Genomic DNA, 16,057 nt, shown 5'->3' on the forward strand with positions numbered 1-16,057 from the left:
AGTAACACAACACTACGGACAGGAAATGGGTGTGGGACACATGCCACTGGGATAGGATAATGGGGGGTGAGATAACTGGAAGGATAGATAGTGTCAGTGATTATATCCTTCTGGGACATGGATAGCAAGCTACTGTGTGACTGTCTCATGGTTTTATTTTGTTGTGGAGAGGGGGCAGACTTCAAGAACTACCCAACACGGATAGTGTTGTACTTGGTGACCTTGGTCTACTGTACCCTTGCTAGTCAGAGTATGGAGAGTTCATGACCTCCTGTAGCAGGGATGATACATTACTACATGACCCGGATGTGGACAGCGTTTGCTAGTGAAGGATGCCACTGCTGGAGGATGGTAGTTCTGGCCATCCATGTCAAAAAGTAATAGGGCGTCTGACAGCTCCAGCCATGTCTGTTGAGCATGTACCCTGCAATAGTCCACATAGCCACCCCGTGCCCCTGCCCTACCCCATCCATGGACAATACTTCCAATCTGAGCAGAAATGAGGATACTGACAATTCTACATAGGCACTGTGTGCTGCCATAGCCCTCACTTTAATCACCACTTCATAATGGCTATTTTCCATGCAATCATGCAACTGGACAGCAAACTGGACATGCAGCACACCTACCAGACCCATTAAGGACTACGTGGCAGCAGACTGCTCCTGAATGACACTCATACACACTTGTTGATTAATGCCTAATGTCATCTATACTTCAGGGAGTAACCCTGATGTCTAATGACATGAGGTAACCCTGTACTTTTAGCTTATGGTGTGTATGTCCACTGAGGAAGTGGTGTGCAACTCCAAAGCTGTTTTTTGGGTACAGCTGACACACATCTGAGCGTCTCAGCTGCAGGTAAGGCCTTCTGCACAGGGAATAGTATGCACTAAAATGTCACACCAAGACAGATGCCACTCTCTTCAGCTATACATATATCCTCTGTTGAGGGTTCATCCCCACCCAGGAATTGCTCAGGACTGTAACAGACAGTAATGTCACCATGCCCTATCACTGTGACATCTTCAGTTATCTGGGTATCACTACCAGACTTTACATAAATGTGCATGCACATCAGCAACTTGTTCAGCCTCAGCCATTTCTACGTGTTGTCTACTATTGCTTGTACTTGTAAATGCATAATACAGAAGACACTGTAGTAAACACCTTATAATATGTTAAAAGGGTGCCCTTATGATATGTAGGACAGAATTCCATATGTAGCCAATTCCTTTTTATGCAGCATTACCACCTTTGGTAGCAACAACCTGTTGAACACCTGATGTGCCCTTAAAAAGGAGTCTGCACTTTGTTAATGTACCTCCATAAGTGTAAAAACTGTGTATTATGCAAACCCGTCACTGTACAGTGTTAACCTGGTCTACCACCAACTGAGACATGGAAGGAATGAGACAGCTCATCATCCTTCTCCCTGCCCCTCATTTCCACGGAGGTAAATCCTGTTTCCTTCCAGTGATACAAGGAACTCTTCCATATCGGTCAACCATGTTGACCCTGATGGGCCCCACACTAAAGTCGAACACTCCTCCTTTGTCTCCTGTACCTTCTGCCTGGCATGGCTGGGTATATCTCTCCAAACAATTGTGAGCCTGGCTCATTCAGCCCACAGACAACATTTATGCCCCACAAAGGGGGCAGTTACACCTGTTGTCATTATGGAAGATCTGTGCCCCCCTCCATCACACGAAAGCCAAGCACCTTGAATGCCTACACCAGCACACTGTTTTCAGCATTACTGAAATTATTCAGCCCGTCTCTGCCTTATCCTCTGGACATGCAGAATCCTGTTTATACCCGATGAAAACAGGAGCATGTACCACTACGAATATACCTAGAGGTAATAAGAATGTACTTGTTGCATGTGTAGCATCCCTGACCAAAACCAGCATGTTCACAATATGCAGGACTTCTACCCTGTGTTATGATACCATGTAGTATTTCCCTGCAGTGGACAGCCTGTAAACCCATTGTCTGATATGGTACATGTAAACCACCTCCAAACAGTACATTCACATAATGTAGGCATTAAACACAATACTACAGTACCATGTACCACTTCCCAAAAGTGGATAGTCAGTAATCTAATTGCTAAGAGAGCATGCATACCCTAAAAACAACATATGCAGACATTATACAAGGTAATACAGTACCACGTACGAGTTCTTGACAGAGGATAGTTCTTGAAATAGTTACATAGTATTCCCCAACCCAAACAGCATGGTGCTGTAGTCACTAAAACATGCAGGAAAAACAAGTGAAAAGCAATAAATTACTATGTTACACATACACACACCCCTAGGAAGTATGACTGCCAGCCTACCTGCCTCTGATATCCGAGCAGTTGTATGAATGGAAAATACACTTCTTACCTGCAAATCCACTTTATAGATTACAGAGACAAATAAGGTCAACTATCATGAATGACTATAAATTACTTAATTCCACTTTCATGCAATGGAGCCTTAAGGAACAATGCATCCATAACAGCCTTACTGCTTTCATGACTTCCCAAGGAAGACACACGAGGTAGATGCACGCACATGCTCTGCACAGCTGAGCAGCATATAATAGTCATAGTCATGAGTATTGATAATGGCTGCTACCATTTTGGTATACCATCTGGCTTTTGCTATCCAGGGTGCCAGAGAAGGCTGGTGGTATATACAGACACACAGCTCCTGCACAATGTTTGAGGAGTTAAAGATATTTCTTCATCTCCTTCATACCTATGTCAATCAGCAACTTCTGAGTTCATATGATGGAATTGCCTGGCATGACCCAGGCCTCATCCAAGCCAAAAGATATCCAGCCATCTGGTAAGCAATGCTGGCACTGTTCTGATGACCATAAGAAACAGGTCCTGAAATTCTGCAGGAATGAGAATCTAAAGTATGAAGAGAGTACCCCCAGATAAACAAATATGTAGCCATCAAAGAGGTATTAACAACATGTGCACTTTTATCTTTTGGCTCATCAGGGACACATCTCAAATGAGAGGTGTAGCACAGGATGCAGGAATTGCCGACTACAAAATAAGGCATGTATCACTGCAATCTGCCTCATAGTTCACTCTTTTGCAATGAGATGTTGTATTTATCCTACCTTTCCCATTACATCTCTACTGCGCAAGCTTACTTAATGAGGAAGCATAACTTACGCAGGTCCAGGCACCTTCATAGCAGTCTCTCAAATGTGTGGCTTATGAGGGGGCTCCAATGATAGGGGTGTGGATATCTCACCAGAAAGGGGTGAAGACCACTCTAAAGTGGATATCGATGTCCCACCAGCTGTTAAACAATTGCAGTTGCGGCAGAAGGTTGAGGCTATGAAGGAGGATGCTGTCCTGTTATGTTAGCCAAAGTCTTGGCTATATAAACTCCCTCTTCTGGTGAGCTGCAGATTTGCTGGAGCAGCAAACCCTGACAACTGGGTAACCAGAGGGACAGGCACCATCTAGCAGTGCCTACATGGGATCACCAGCTGATGGCAGTTCTATTTGGGTAGCCCTCAGATTCCTGACACCACCCATGTTGCCTGCACCCCACCATATTTCTTAACTGGTGTGACCAGTCCCACTCATTATATGCGGTCCTACCTTCCCCATCACTATTTGCCCAGTCTCTGTATGTTTGTGTCAAACCACTGTCAATCCCGTCATTCTGTGTGCAAAACCTTCACCTATTTGTCTGTATTGTTTTGTGCTTCTTTATTTACCTCCTTACACTATCCTGTGCTCTCTTTCCATACTCAGTTTTCTCGTGTATACTATATCCCTTACATCCTTTCTCCTTATATAAATAAAAATTACTTTATCCTTCCATACAAATAAAAATTACTTTATCCTTCCAACTACCTTTAAGTCCCCTTTGTACAAGTGTCCTAAATGTTCCCCTTACAAGCTTCCTTCTGCTTACTCTTTCTCTCCCTTTCACATTTGTCTTAATACACCTTTAATTCATCAAAACTTCACATCATTGAACGTCATTTCGGATTCCATTTTGTTGAACTTGAACCGTTCTGACTGAGATTGTATTATGGTGGGGATCAGGAAATTTTCCATTTCCCCACTGTAGTGCAGTCTCGGAGTTGGTATATATAACTAGCTGGGGGGAGGGGGTTGATGAATGCCATTTCCAATGAAATGCCATACAATGATATGTTTGTTCAATGAAATAATATAGACCATTCTCCTCCACCTATAACAATGACAACAGTGGCCATGTGATTTTAGCCACATCTTGAGCAAAATTCATTCACTGCACTTTCAAAAATCACCATGCTCCATACTGCTTATCCACATGAAGCACCACGTACTGGTGCAAACAGTCACTTGGGCTGTATATGACCATCTTTTGTTATCACAGCACATTACTTAGCAAGCATGCTACCTATGCATGGGTATGTAGTATATGTTCTTGTTGATATGCTCTGCTACATCCAATGGGGAGATCTACAGTTAACTGCATTTACTTGATTTATTGCTCCTTATGATAGAGCAAAGTAGGGCTAACTGATAGGCCAGGATACTCACTTGTAATAAGTGTTTCTCATTCCATATAATATTCGCTTCATGCACAGGTCCTGTGCACCTATGTAAATCATCTCAATGAATCACATCTTCCATCTTTAAAGTCTATGTTCTGCATAACCTAGTTATGATTTTTTTAGACAAGTCAAACATTCTGCCACTGTGTATCATCAAGTAAGCAGTGCTGCATCCATCACAATTTTACTATTCATTTGTTTACTATCAACACGGTTTCAGGACACCATGTGACCCAAGACAACATTTTGCTAAACCTTGCTAATTTTTATTCTGAATCCCAAACATAAGATTTGCTGCTTGCTACCTGCATTCCTATCTGAGCAAAACAGGAGCATTTTACTACTTTTGTTCATAGCTCATAAGGCATTACCATAAAGAGAGTACCTGAAATTGTTTAAGACCATTTGTAGACAACCAAAGTTATTTGAGTATTTATTCTGCTAAGCAGTCATGCAGCTTCATTAATTTTGTTCCACATTTTCAACCAGAATGTGGCATTTTACTGATTCCTAAACAGTTCCCACACACCCTCACCCATGAATGGGTGAATGAAATAAAGGCTGTTTTTTTATTTCATGTTATTATTATTTTTTCAGAGTAAAATGGTATTCTCTATTCTATTAGCATCATGCATAATCAGGTTGACTGCAGTATTCTTTTACTTATTTTAATTCATAAATGTTACAAGAAAATGTAAGGGACTGTGTCATGGGAAGCACAGTGACTCAGTTCTTAAGATTTTTGCTTCAAAGTTTTATGATCCAGGGTTCACTCCTGTTCTCTGGTCACTGTCTGTATGCATTTTAAATGTTCTTTCCATGGGTTTCTATAGCTACTCATTTCTTTCTGTTTTCCAAAAACATGCTGGTTGATTGGCTGCTCTAAAACATCCATATGTGCTGCATTTTCCCTTCCCCTTGTGGTCTAGGTCACGGCTGAAAATGTTCCAGAATGACTGCTTCGTTAATTCAACTCATGCATGAATGAATTAAATTTAAATAAAACATACAAACTTGTCCCTAAGACCCACATTTAGTAAAAGAAATGTAGACACTAATGTAGTAAAACCAGATTTGAACTTCTGCACAGCGGAAACAGTGAAGATGCATAAATACTCTACTTCAGCCCTAAAATATTTAATACTGTAACTCAGTCTGTCATTGATCACTCAAGTTATGAACAGTTTACTAGCAGGTTTAAATTTATAAAGCATCTCATGGGATTAGCCCATCCCTCCCAGTAGCCCAATGGATTTGTTCAATCCCTCACAACGAGGTCCTGTTTTTTCCCTGGGGTGAGAATCAAGTGAAGTGTGAGAGGAAGCTGTCACTCAAGTATTGAGAGACCAGGGTTTTTTTCTTAGTTTTTTTTGCTTGAAAACTCTTACCATACCCTGTGCACTCCCACAGTATATAATGGCATACCAATGCATGTGACATAATCAAGGTAACCATGGGCCACTCACCTGGCAGACAGCAACTTTATGTGAACTCTCCTTACTTGGGATTCTACCATAGAAGGATGCTAAGATTCTACCATTGAAGGATGCTAAGACACAAGCACACCTTGCCCCTGAGGAGCGGTGAGTGGGCTAAGACTCACCATTGTTCTCCTCATTCTTACCCCGGCTCCAGCAGATACCTCAACCAGTAAGTGAACTGGTGTCATCTGGAACTAAGCCAGGAATGTACTCCTGTATGCCAATGAAGCTGGCAATCAATGTACTATTTATGTAGGAGTTGTGCAATGCAAGCAAGAAATGCTCATTAGCTGTGTATCTTACCATACGCAGATCATAAAATACACATGCACACAGCCACACACAGCATGTGTAAGTGTCCACATAAAAACCCATGCATGTATGCACAAACAAGAACATAGTTTAAAACACAAAGCAGTGTATGGAATTAATGGCTCCAAAAATATACATACAATAATGCACAAGATGGATGCAGCTTGACACATACCACATATATTTTCAGGTAGGTTTAATTCCTTGGTCAACACTGTTTTCTTCCTTTCAAGAAGAGCAGAGTCTAAGCTCTGGCACCTTGGTTGTTCATCACGAGGAGGGTTTAAAGCTTCATGTTTCAATAACTCTGCTGCTGTAGGCCGATGCTTTAGATTCCTTTCCATTGCCAGATGAATACACTGCCTAATGGCTGGACTACTGTCTTTAGCAATGTCTTCTAAAGGTGGCGCCATCTTGTGAATCTAATAAAAACATTGCAATTAAGCCACTGAAGGACAAATAATTTGCCTGTATGCATCAACAGCAAGGTCAGCATAAATAGCCAGATAGCCAGTGGCAAAGAAACAGATCTTGGGTTAAACAAAGAAACCGGATTAAAAGTAACTAAGAAAAATGAAAACACTAATTCAGCAATGCAAAAAGATAAGATTGAAATAAAACATGTTTTTGTAAGGGGTAAATACCCTATACCCCCCACATCTATAAACAACTGCACCCCCATATCTCCCTGTATACATACTACAAGATTGCAGACATTCTGAATGAAGCATGGAAGTTGAAAAAAACAATTTAACCGTTCTCATTTCTTCTGAACACCATGCAAACATATGGTACATTCTGCATATCCAGTTTCATCAGGCCTGTATAGATTACTTCAACAAAAAACTACAATATTATATCACTTATTACTGGTTTCTAACGAACAGAAGTTAAACATTGTGCAAGGATTTCTAAACAACATACCTACACAACAAGATCAAGCAAAACAATGTGCTCACACTTCTGGGCAACTGTAAAAGGAGAAGCCAAACATAAGACTCTTCTGCATGACAACAATGTGAATTAGCTGTGTGTCACTACATACAAATATATACTCCAATGCCAGCACAAGTGTATGCACATGTACACATATGCGCACATACACACACACACACACACACACACAAACAAAACATCAGGTATGCATGCTTTAAAAGGCACAGCAGTACAAGAAAATGTTCGTTTGTGTCTTTCGGCTTTTCCCGGTTAGGGGTCGCCACAGCGGATCTCCGGTCCGCTAATGATTGGTAGTGGATTTTTACATATTGGGTTACCAGCCCTGATGCACAACCTTTATACCAGCCCTGACGCACAACCTTTAACGAAGGCATGCCCCATTCATGTATGCCTCCACACAGAAGACGCTCTAGCTGAGAATCGAACGGGACAACGTCTTGCTATGTGGCGACAACGCTACCACAGCACCACCACTGCAGTTCCACAGCAGTACAAGAAAATAATGGCTTGAAATGATCTAAGAAACAGTACATCAACAAGAACATGTCAGAGCAGGGCATGGTTAACAGAAAGACTCCAGTTGCTAAAACAGCTCCAATACAGAGTTCTCAGCACTGCTTCTTTGGGGAACCAACAATGCCAAAGATAAGAGGCCAAGGGTGGTGACATTAATGCCCAAACACAGAAATCCAGGGAGCCCTTCTGCTTTCTGAGTGGTTTCCACTACAGGCAATGCTGAAGTATGTTTGCAAATGGAAAAAAAAAATCAGGTGATAGGGAAAGAAAAAAACATCTTGTCTGTGAAAGAAAGCTAACAGCAGACACTACAAACAGCATACAAAGTGTAACTCCTTCAGAAAGAGAGACAGAGAGATGTAAAAATGATAAACTACAATGTTTTCCACTCAAAGATCAGTATTGAGTTAACGACACTCTTCCTGATCTCACCTCACAAAATGCACAAGTCTCAGAATGCTTTGTTACCAATTGGTTGGACTCAAAGATTGCACTTGTGCAGGCAAATTTTCTCCCTTGTGGAGTGTTTCTCTTCTCCACATAGTTGAGCAGCCCTGGAGTTACTACATATAAATAAATGTGAGAGTAAAGCTTCTAAGATAGAGGTTTCTGTAGGACTTGCATGTCTGCAGAAAATGCTTCACTCTCGTCACCCAGTTTATACATGTGTGGTATTCAGTGAGCTTGGCTTGTCCAATGTGTTGTCACAAAGTTGTGCATCAGTTTCCTACCGTGTACAAACCAAGTTGCATGAGCCTGCAGAAACTTATGATAAACTGAATACACTGCCAAAGCCAATAAAAAAGTCAGTGAAGTAATGAGCAAGCTGACATGATCTGAAATAATACAGGTCAGCTACTGTTCCAATTACATTTTCTATCATTATAATTCGTGTCTCATGGAAAGCGCTTTAACCTAATCAGGAAGCTTGCCTTTGTCAACTCACTGATAACAGAAAATAAGCAAATAAGCTGGGAAAACATGCTGAAGAACTTGGCCGACCTTATACTCCGGGGTAAAAGACGCAAAGGATTGTTTAAAATTCCCGTTCTTCCTGGTACAGAGTAACTAACAATCTTGCTTTAATATTCTAACAGAAACTGCACAGCTTTCCTCTTGCTTTGCCAGTAGTCTAGTTTTATGGTCCACTAACTGCTCAAAAGTAAATAAAAGCACAACTTCAGGAATCAACATGGGGACATATAAAACAAAAATCTTACTTCAATGTAAAACTAAATTAGTGTCTTCACACACTGCGATCAGAAAGATTTCAGACCAGTATTAACAATGACATTTAACAGCACCTTCCCAACTGCAAGATGCAAATAATTTTAAAGAACAGAGGTTGAGTTTAATGCAATGCGGGTGTGTCTCAAACCAGGAAAGACAAATGAACAAACAGCTTCAAATGCATGTTGTGCTGCAAAATGGTGCGAACATTCTCTGTACAATCATTTCTTTTCAAATTTAGAGTTGTTAAATTGTCCATAATAGTTTTAAAAAATGTATTTGTCATAACATTCTCTGTACAGTCTCGGAGTGTCTAGCAGAAAGCAGTCATGGCTCATGGCTAACAAATTGATGAGGAGATAAGTTTCCTCTGGTGTTTTGTATTTGGTGAGGCTATACAAGAGACCCTGACTGAACATGACACCAACATATCCCACAGCTTCCTGGTAAAAGAGGTTTAAATCAGTGAAATAAGATAATTAAGTCAGAACTACCAAGTTTCTACGACTGCAGATCACTGTTTCACTAACACAATGTGAAAAATGGGTTCTGCATAGAATCAACATACACTTTTGTACAGGCCGAATAAAAGAACCAGCTTGAAAAGACAATATAAAAATACAGAAATATATCTCTAAGCTAAGACGTGGAGATGTGTTCCACACCAAAGTCACATACACTTGGAAAGAGCCTATAACAGTCTCCAACTTATGTGGAAGCCCTTCTGATCACTCACATGAGCACAGAAACAAGAGCACAAACACAGCAGAGATCTCTAAATAACTGCAGAATAAACAAGACAATGAAGAAAAGTATCTTCTAAAAACAGTGCTGGATAAAGTGTTATGCACTGCATGTACTTCAGAAAGGAGGTCAAAGAATAACATAAGAACATTCTACTAAGCCAAGATGAAAGAAGTATGAAATATTCTTAGCAAGTGCCATGGCATACAGGGATAATGCCCTGACTATGGCCCAGGCACCCAAGTGCCGTGGTATACAGGGATGATGTCCTGACTATGGCCCAGGCACCCAAGTGCCGTGGTATACAGGGATGATGTCCTGACTATGGCCCAAGCACCCAAGTGCCGTGGAAAACAGGGATGATGTCCTGACTATGGCCCAGGCACCCAAGTGCCGTGGCAAATGGGGATGATGCACTGACTATGGCCCAGGCACCCAAGTGCTGTGGCAAACGGGGATGATGCACGGACTATGGCCCAGGCACCCAAGTGCCATGGCATACAGGGATAATACCCTGACTATGGCCCAGGCATCCAAGTGCCATGGCATACAGGGATGATACCCTGACTATGACCCAGGCACCCAAGTGCCATGGTATACAGGGATAATGCCCTGACTATTGCCCAGGCAACCAAGTGCTATGGCATACATGGATGATGCCTTGACTATTGCCTAGGCACCCAAGTGCTGTGGTAGACAGGGATAATGCCCTGACTATTGCCAATGCACCCAAGTGCCATGGCATTCAGGGATAATGCCCTGACTATTGCCCAGGCACCCAAGTGCCATGGCACCCAAGGATGGTGCCCTAACTATGGCCCAGGCACCCAAATGCCATGACATACCCCGACTATGGCCCAGGCACCCAAGTGCCGTGGCATACAGGGATAATGCCCTGACTATGGCCCAGGCACCCAAGTGCCGTGGTATACAGGAATAATGCCCTGACTATTGCCCAGGCACCCAAGTGCCATGGTATACAGGAATAATGCCCTGACTACTGCCCAGGCACACAAGTGCCATGGCACACAAGGATGATGCCCTGACTATGGCCCAGGCATGCAAGTGCCATGGCATACAGGGATGATGCCCTGACTATAGCCCATGCACTCTGGGTTCAATCAGTGGCTTGGATATGTGAAGCAGCAGCAGGAGGAGGATGACTGCTCCCATCCTGGGGGGAAGGGCATGTGCCAGAGGGACATGTTCTAGTTCTATTTCCATGGTAGAGAAAGGGTAAACAATCACAAAGTGTTACCTGAGGGGTGTCCTGATTATGTCAACCCCCCTGCAAAAATGAAGGGTGGTCAGCATTGATATTCAGTGCAAGCCCCATCCTTGGGGTGCTAGTGGGTGTGCACAGAGGTAGGGAAATAACACGTCAAAAATACTCACATGGCAGCAGTGTGATGCTGTCCCAGGATAGCTTGAGCTTCTCAGTGACCTGAATCCTAAGGAGAAAGTCTGAGGGTGACAGGAGATTAACTCGGAGGAGACAGGAGAGATAGGTAAACCCAGCAATCACGGAGAGTCACTAGGATCTGCTGACAGTCAGCTGTGTAGGAAAACAGCTTAATAAAGTATGGAATAATCTTACTATATATATGGTAGTATGCAAGTCTGTCAGTAGATACAAACTATCACAGACAAAAGTGCATACTCAAAAAAAGATACATTACTGGAGTAATATGTACAACTGATAAGAAAGCAATGCACATTAGATACTTCTCATAACAAGAATTCCCTGGATCAAATAGAAAAAGACAAAATGTTCCTGACCCGATCCTTATAAAAATGGTATCTATATGCAGTATCCCACTGTACACCCTTCCCAAATCAAGTCTGACCACAAACTGGTAAACTTCTCTTTTAAAATCCCTAAAGTAGCAGATACAGCTAATACAGTTATTCAAAGACTTCATTAAAGAATTTTGGAAAGTTTGTATGTTTGAAGAATCTATGTTCAAGCATAACCTTACTGCCAAAATTGTTGACGTAATTAGTTATGTAAATAAATTTTACTCTCACCTAGAAAACTGTATAAATGTGTTGGTCCTTATCAAAACCAAACATAAAGGGAAGGGAGGAGTAACAGCAAACCAGACTTATGATCCCCATGCATAAATAAACATTACAATGAAAGAAAAAAGCTCATCAGAATATAAAGCAAAATTAAAGACCCACAAATCTAGGTCAACAACAAAAGGCTATCGAAGGCATTGAAAAATGCCATCTAGAAAACAAAGGCTTCCTATGACGTAGGCTGACAACCAGCGGATATAGCAAATATATCAGCAAACAAATTCAAAACACATTTCAAACTTACAGACATCCATACAAAATCCACATATACCAAACCCTATCAACAAAAAGAACACTTGCTTGTTAAAAGTACTCTTCAAAAACAAAAGAAAAATACAATCTCTATGGGAGCTGCTAACATAAAAGGATGCCTGGTGAACAGCACTAAATGTGCTGGTGGAGCTGCTCCAACAACTATTCAACCTAAACTTATCGACCAGCTTTCTCCCCAAGGTTTGGTTAATTTTTTGAGAGGATAGCACAGGTCATGGACAGTGGTCATGCTGTCCATACAACACATCTTGACCTCACCAAGGGATTTTATATTATATCATATGCCAACATCATCAAAAAGCTAAATTTGCTCTAAACTGACCTCTATGTAGTTAGATGGAAAGCTGACTGTCAGAATCCACACTGTGGGGGTGGCAGGCATGTCCTCAGAGAGCATGAAAGGAACCAGTGGGGTACTACAAGGATCAATGCAGACATGTCTTCACTTGGGAGTAGACATCTGACAATATGCAAACTAACATGAGAGAAGGCAAAAGCAATTATTTGTGTTTTTCAGCCAACAGCAACTATAACTGCATGCAAAGTGAAGAACAACACTAAACTCAAAAGAGGTGACTGCAGGGTAGTAAGACCCCGGACCTCTACAATTTGACATACTTCTTTGATCTCCATATTAGAAACAGGGAACTCTGGTTAACCAAGTTTGCAGATTATTGGAAAGTGAGTGTCATATTTAAAACCTCTTCTTATAAACAGAATCTACTGTGAACTTTACACGTGTTAACAGCTGGTGCTCCAAAAGCCATCTAAAACTAAATGCTAAAAAATGCAGTACTGTTGCATTTGGCAAACAAACCCTCTACCCAGCTTACTAAACATACCAAGCAGTTAAGAGGTTTCTGACAAACATGATTTTGGGCCTAAAGGATCTGAGCTACCAAGAGAGACTAGAGGCTTTGACCCTGTAATCAGTGCCCAAAAACAAATTGAAGGCGATCTGTGCCTTGCCTTCTGAACCATTAGGGATCCAGCAGTCTAAGACTTCTTATTTCCCAATAAATCAAATAGTCCCGTGAACTCAACAACCAAAGATTTCAGTCTGCTTCAGAAAATAAAGGAAATCCTGGTAGAGAGATAGCTTTGTCACATCTTCTCTGGAGCAAACTTCCTCTCTAGATCAAATAATGTGACACACTCTCTTCCTTCAAGAAGGAATTAGACAACTGGATGGGTATTCATAAATTCATTCCTGGTACAACTAACCTTTCGCGCCTTGATAAAGGAGATTAGATCTAAGGGTGGGTACTGAAACAGCAAATGCCCACATGACCCTGTTGCCTTGCACATTTTATGATTCTATGATTCTACAATGCGATTCTGTTAAATAAAACTTTTGTTACTCTACGGCTACTGGAAAATAGCTAATGGAAGAGTAATGCAGAAAATGGATAACTTGGCCTGGTATTCACCTACATCTTTCACCAGCATCAAAACCATCAATCAGTTGTAACAGAGGATTATGACTAAGCACTATTAGCAAGCTAGATTCTCTAGATCAGGGTTTGATTCTTTCAGCCTTCATTTCCTACTTGTGTGACCTTGAGAAAGTCACTTAATCAAATAGTGCTTTTGAGAATTGGGCTAGGCTCTTCAACAGGCTACGGGACTGAATGCCATATGAAAAGCCACATGCAAAAACAAACAAAAAGAAATAGCCTGAAAGGATTTTAGATCCTCTTTCTGCAAGGGATGTCCTAGAAGATCTTCAGAACTATGTCTAGGAGTTCTGCAAAACAGTTTGCTGTCTGGGGAGTAGACAGTATGCAAACTAACACGACAGAAGGGAAAATCAATTACTTGGCACGTTTCAGCCAACAGCAACTATAATTACATGCAAAGTAAAGAATAATACCAAACTCAGAGGAATGACTGTAGGGTGGCAAGACCCCCGACGCCCACAGTTGCACAGTTGTAAAGTTAGTGTATTTAAGAAAGAGGGGAAGGGTCTTTAAGAGCTTAATATGCATGTTTAGAGGGTTTATTTTCAATGAGTTTAAGTCATCAGGTTCTTATACAAGATCTCTTGCCTAGTTATAGTTTTAATGGTGATGAAAGGAATGAAATCCGGAACTATAAAATGAAGCTTGTCAGCTCATAGCCTTAAGGAGTGTCAGTGGTGCAACAGGTAGCACACTTTCATTTTTTGCAAAAAGTTGTGGGTTCTATTCCCATACCAGGTGACTGGATTGCTGACACTGCAGTGCAGCATAAGGGGTGCTGTACTTCTGAGTGTGTTGTCCTTCAAATGAGACATTAAACTGAGCCCCCATCTACCAGAGTAGCTCACGTGGATGTGAAAGATCCAGTGGCACCTATCAAAAACAGGGGTAGGTTCCCTGATACCCTGGCCAAATTTCCCCCAGTAGTACAAAAATACCATTTTGGGACTCCCCTGAAAATAGGCTACCTGCTTAGTGGGACTAATCTGCTCAAAAAAGGATAACTATGCAAATAAATCCTTTGTGCTAAACGAACAAGCCTCTCCTGTATATCTTAACTATGTTACTGATATACTTTTTCTCCTTCCACCAACTCCCTGGGTGCATTCCATTGTAGCACAAGGTGAAAAAGATCATTTATACTTCTCAAAATCACGTTATAAACATCTGTAGTTGCACAAATTACACTAGTTACTTAAAAATGTGTTTAAAAATATCCTCCATGTTGTCTCCTACCAAACTATGATCTTATAATACAAAGTCAATGTAGGAAGGACCTACTGCTTTCTAAATAAAAAAATTTTTCCATTCTTTACCTTCGCCATATAACAAACTTTCACATAACTCATCCTCCTATTGCACACCTTCAGTCGCCTTCCACTAACTCCTCCCTAAATTCCCAAATTTGTACACCTCATCTCCGCTCTACATCTAATATGTTCATCTGTAATATACAACTGATGAAATGCAGTGGAGAGACTGTAAAACTAATAACCAACACATGAAAACACATGTACACCAGTCTGCCTTGAAGAAGTATAAGCTGTATGTCAGCTGCCAAACGTACATCCACTAGGGATAAGAAATAACCATTAAATGTTTAAATCTAGTTTATTCATTAACAAAACTTGAGTGGTTTCATCCTAGTAACATTTAGGACTTCATCTGTAATATCTGTCATGCCCTCACTGCTGACAGTCACAAACAGGTTTATAAATTCATGGCAATAAGTGTCTTTACCCTTCTCCTACCTATTGTAAAAAGTAATCTGTTATACATTCTTGCACAAATTCTTCTATACATCTATGTCCAACAGCCCTTTTGTTCCATACAACTTGTCCTTTACACTGTTCTGATTGCTGCTCTTGTAGTATAAATTGTCTGTTTTAAAGGATTCACTTTTACTAGATTTGTACTCCGACTATTCTACCTCACATATTAATTACTGATTTCTAGTCAAGTTGCAAATATTAAATAAAAGCAAATATAGACCTCTGGATGAATGAAGGAACCAATAACAGAAATTAGATATGTAGTAAAGTAAACTGATTGCAAATATGGTCTACTTTGTCTTGTTTTTTGCTTATTGCACTCAGTTTGTACTCCCAAGAAAATGGTCCGCTGAGATCTACCATGGTTAACAAATACAAACTATTAACAGCTTTATGCTTCACTAACAGTATAACCACCTTGTGGTATCACTTTTATCTCAGTTTAATATCTGCTGCTTGCATATTTACTTGTGCATCGTTTTCATCTACTCTTTCATCTGTCACACTTCTGACAGCATACCAGTTTCAGAGGAAGTGATATATTTTATCTAAAGTTATCGTAAACATGAAACACTTTTTAATTCCCACATGTAGTGCACAAATGTGAATTGAGTCAGCACAAAAACCTGTTTGACATTCTTTTACAGTGAAGCACACTGGA

At 40.9% G+C, this 16,057-nt stretch overlaps 1 protein-coding gene across 2 annotated transcripts in view; it reads right to left on the bottom strand.

The window, feature by feature from the left end:
* Positions 1-16,057, bottom strand: part of MAP3K8 (mitogen-activated protein kinase kinase kinase 8) — a 95,494-nt gene that overhangs the window by 3,220 nt on the left and 76,217 nt on the right. For both annotated transcript variants that reach the window (XM_044066679.1, XM_044066678.1), the window contains exon 7: positions 6,538-6,784. In XM_044066679.1, the coding sequence (XP_043922614.1) occupies positions 6,538-6,784 (247 nt within the window). The remainder of the gene's footprint in view (positions 1-6,537; positions 6,785-16,057) is intronic.

This window comes from Protopterus annectens, chromosome 3.part1, assembly GCF_019279795.1.
Source record: "Protopterus annectens isolate FY-2018-M chromosome 3.part1, PAN1.0, whole genome shotgun sequence".
Classification (NCBI taxonomy): domain Eukaryota; kingdom Metazoa; phylum Chordata; order Ceratodontiformes; family Protopteridae; genus Protopterus; species Protopterus annectens.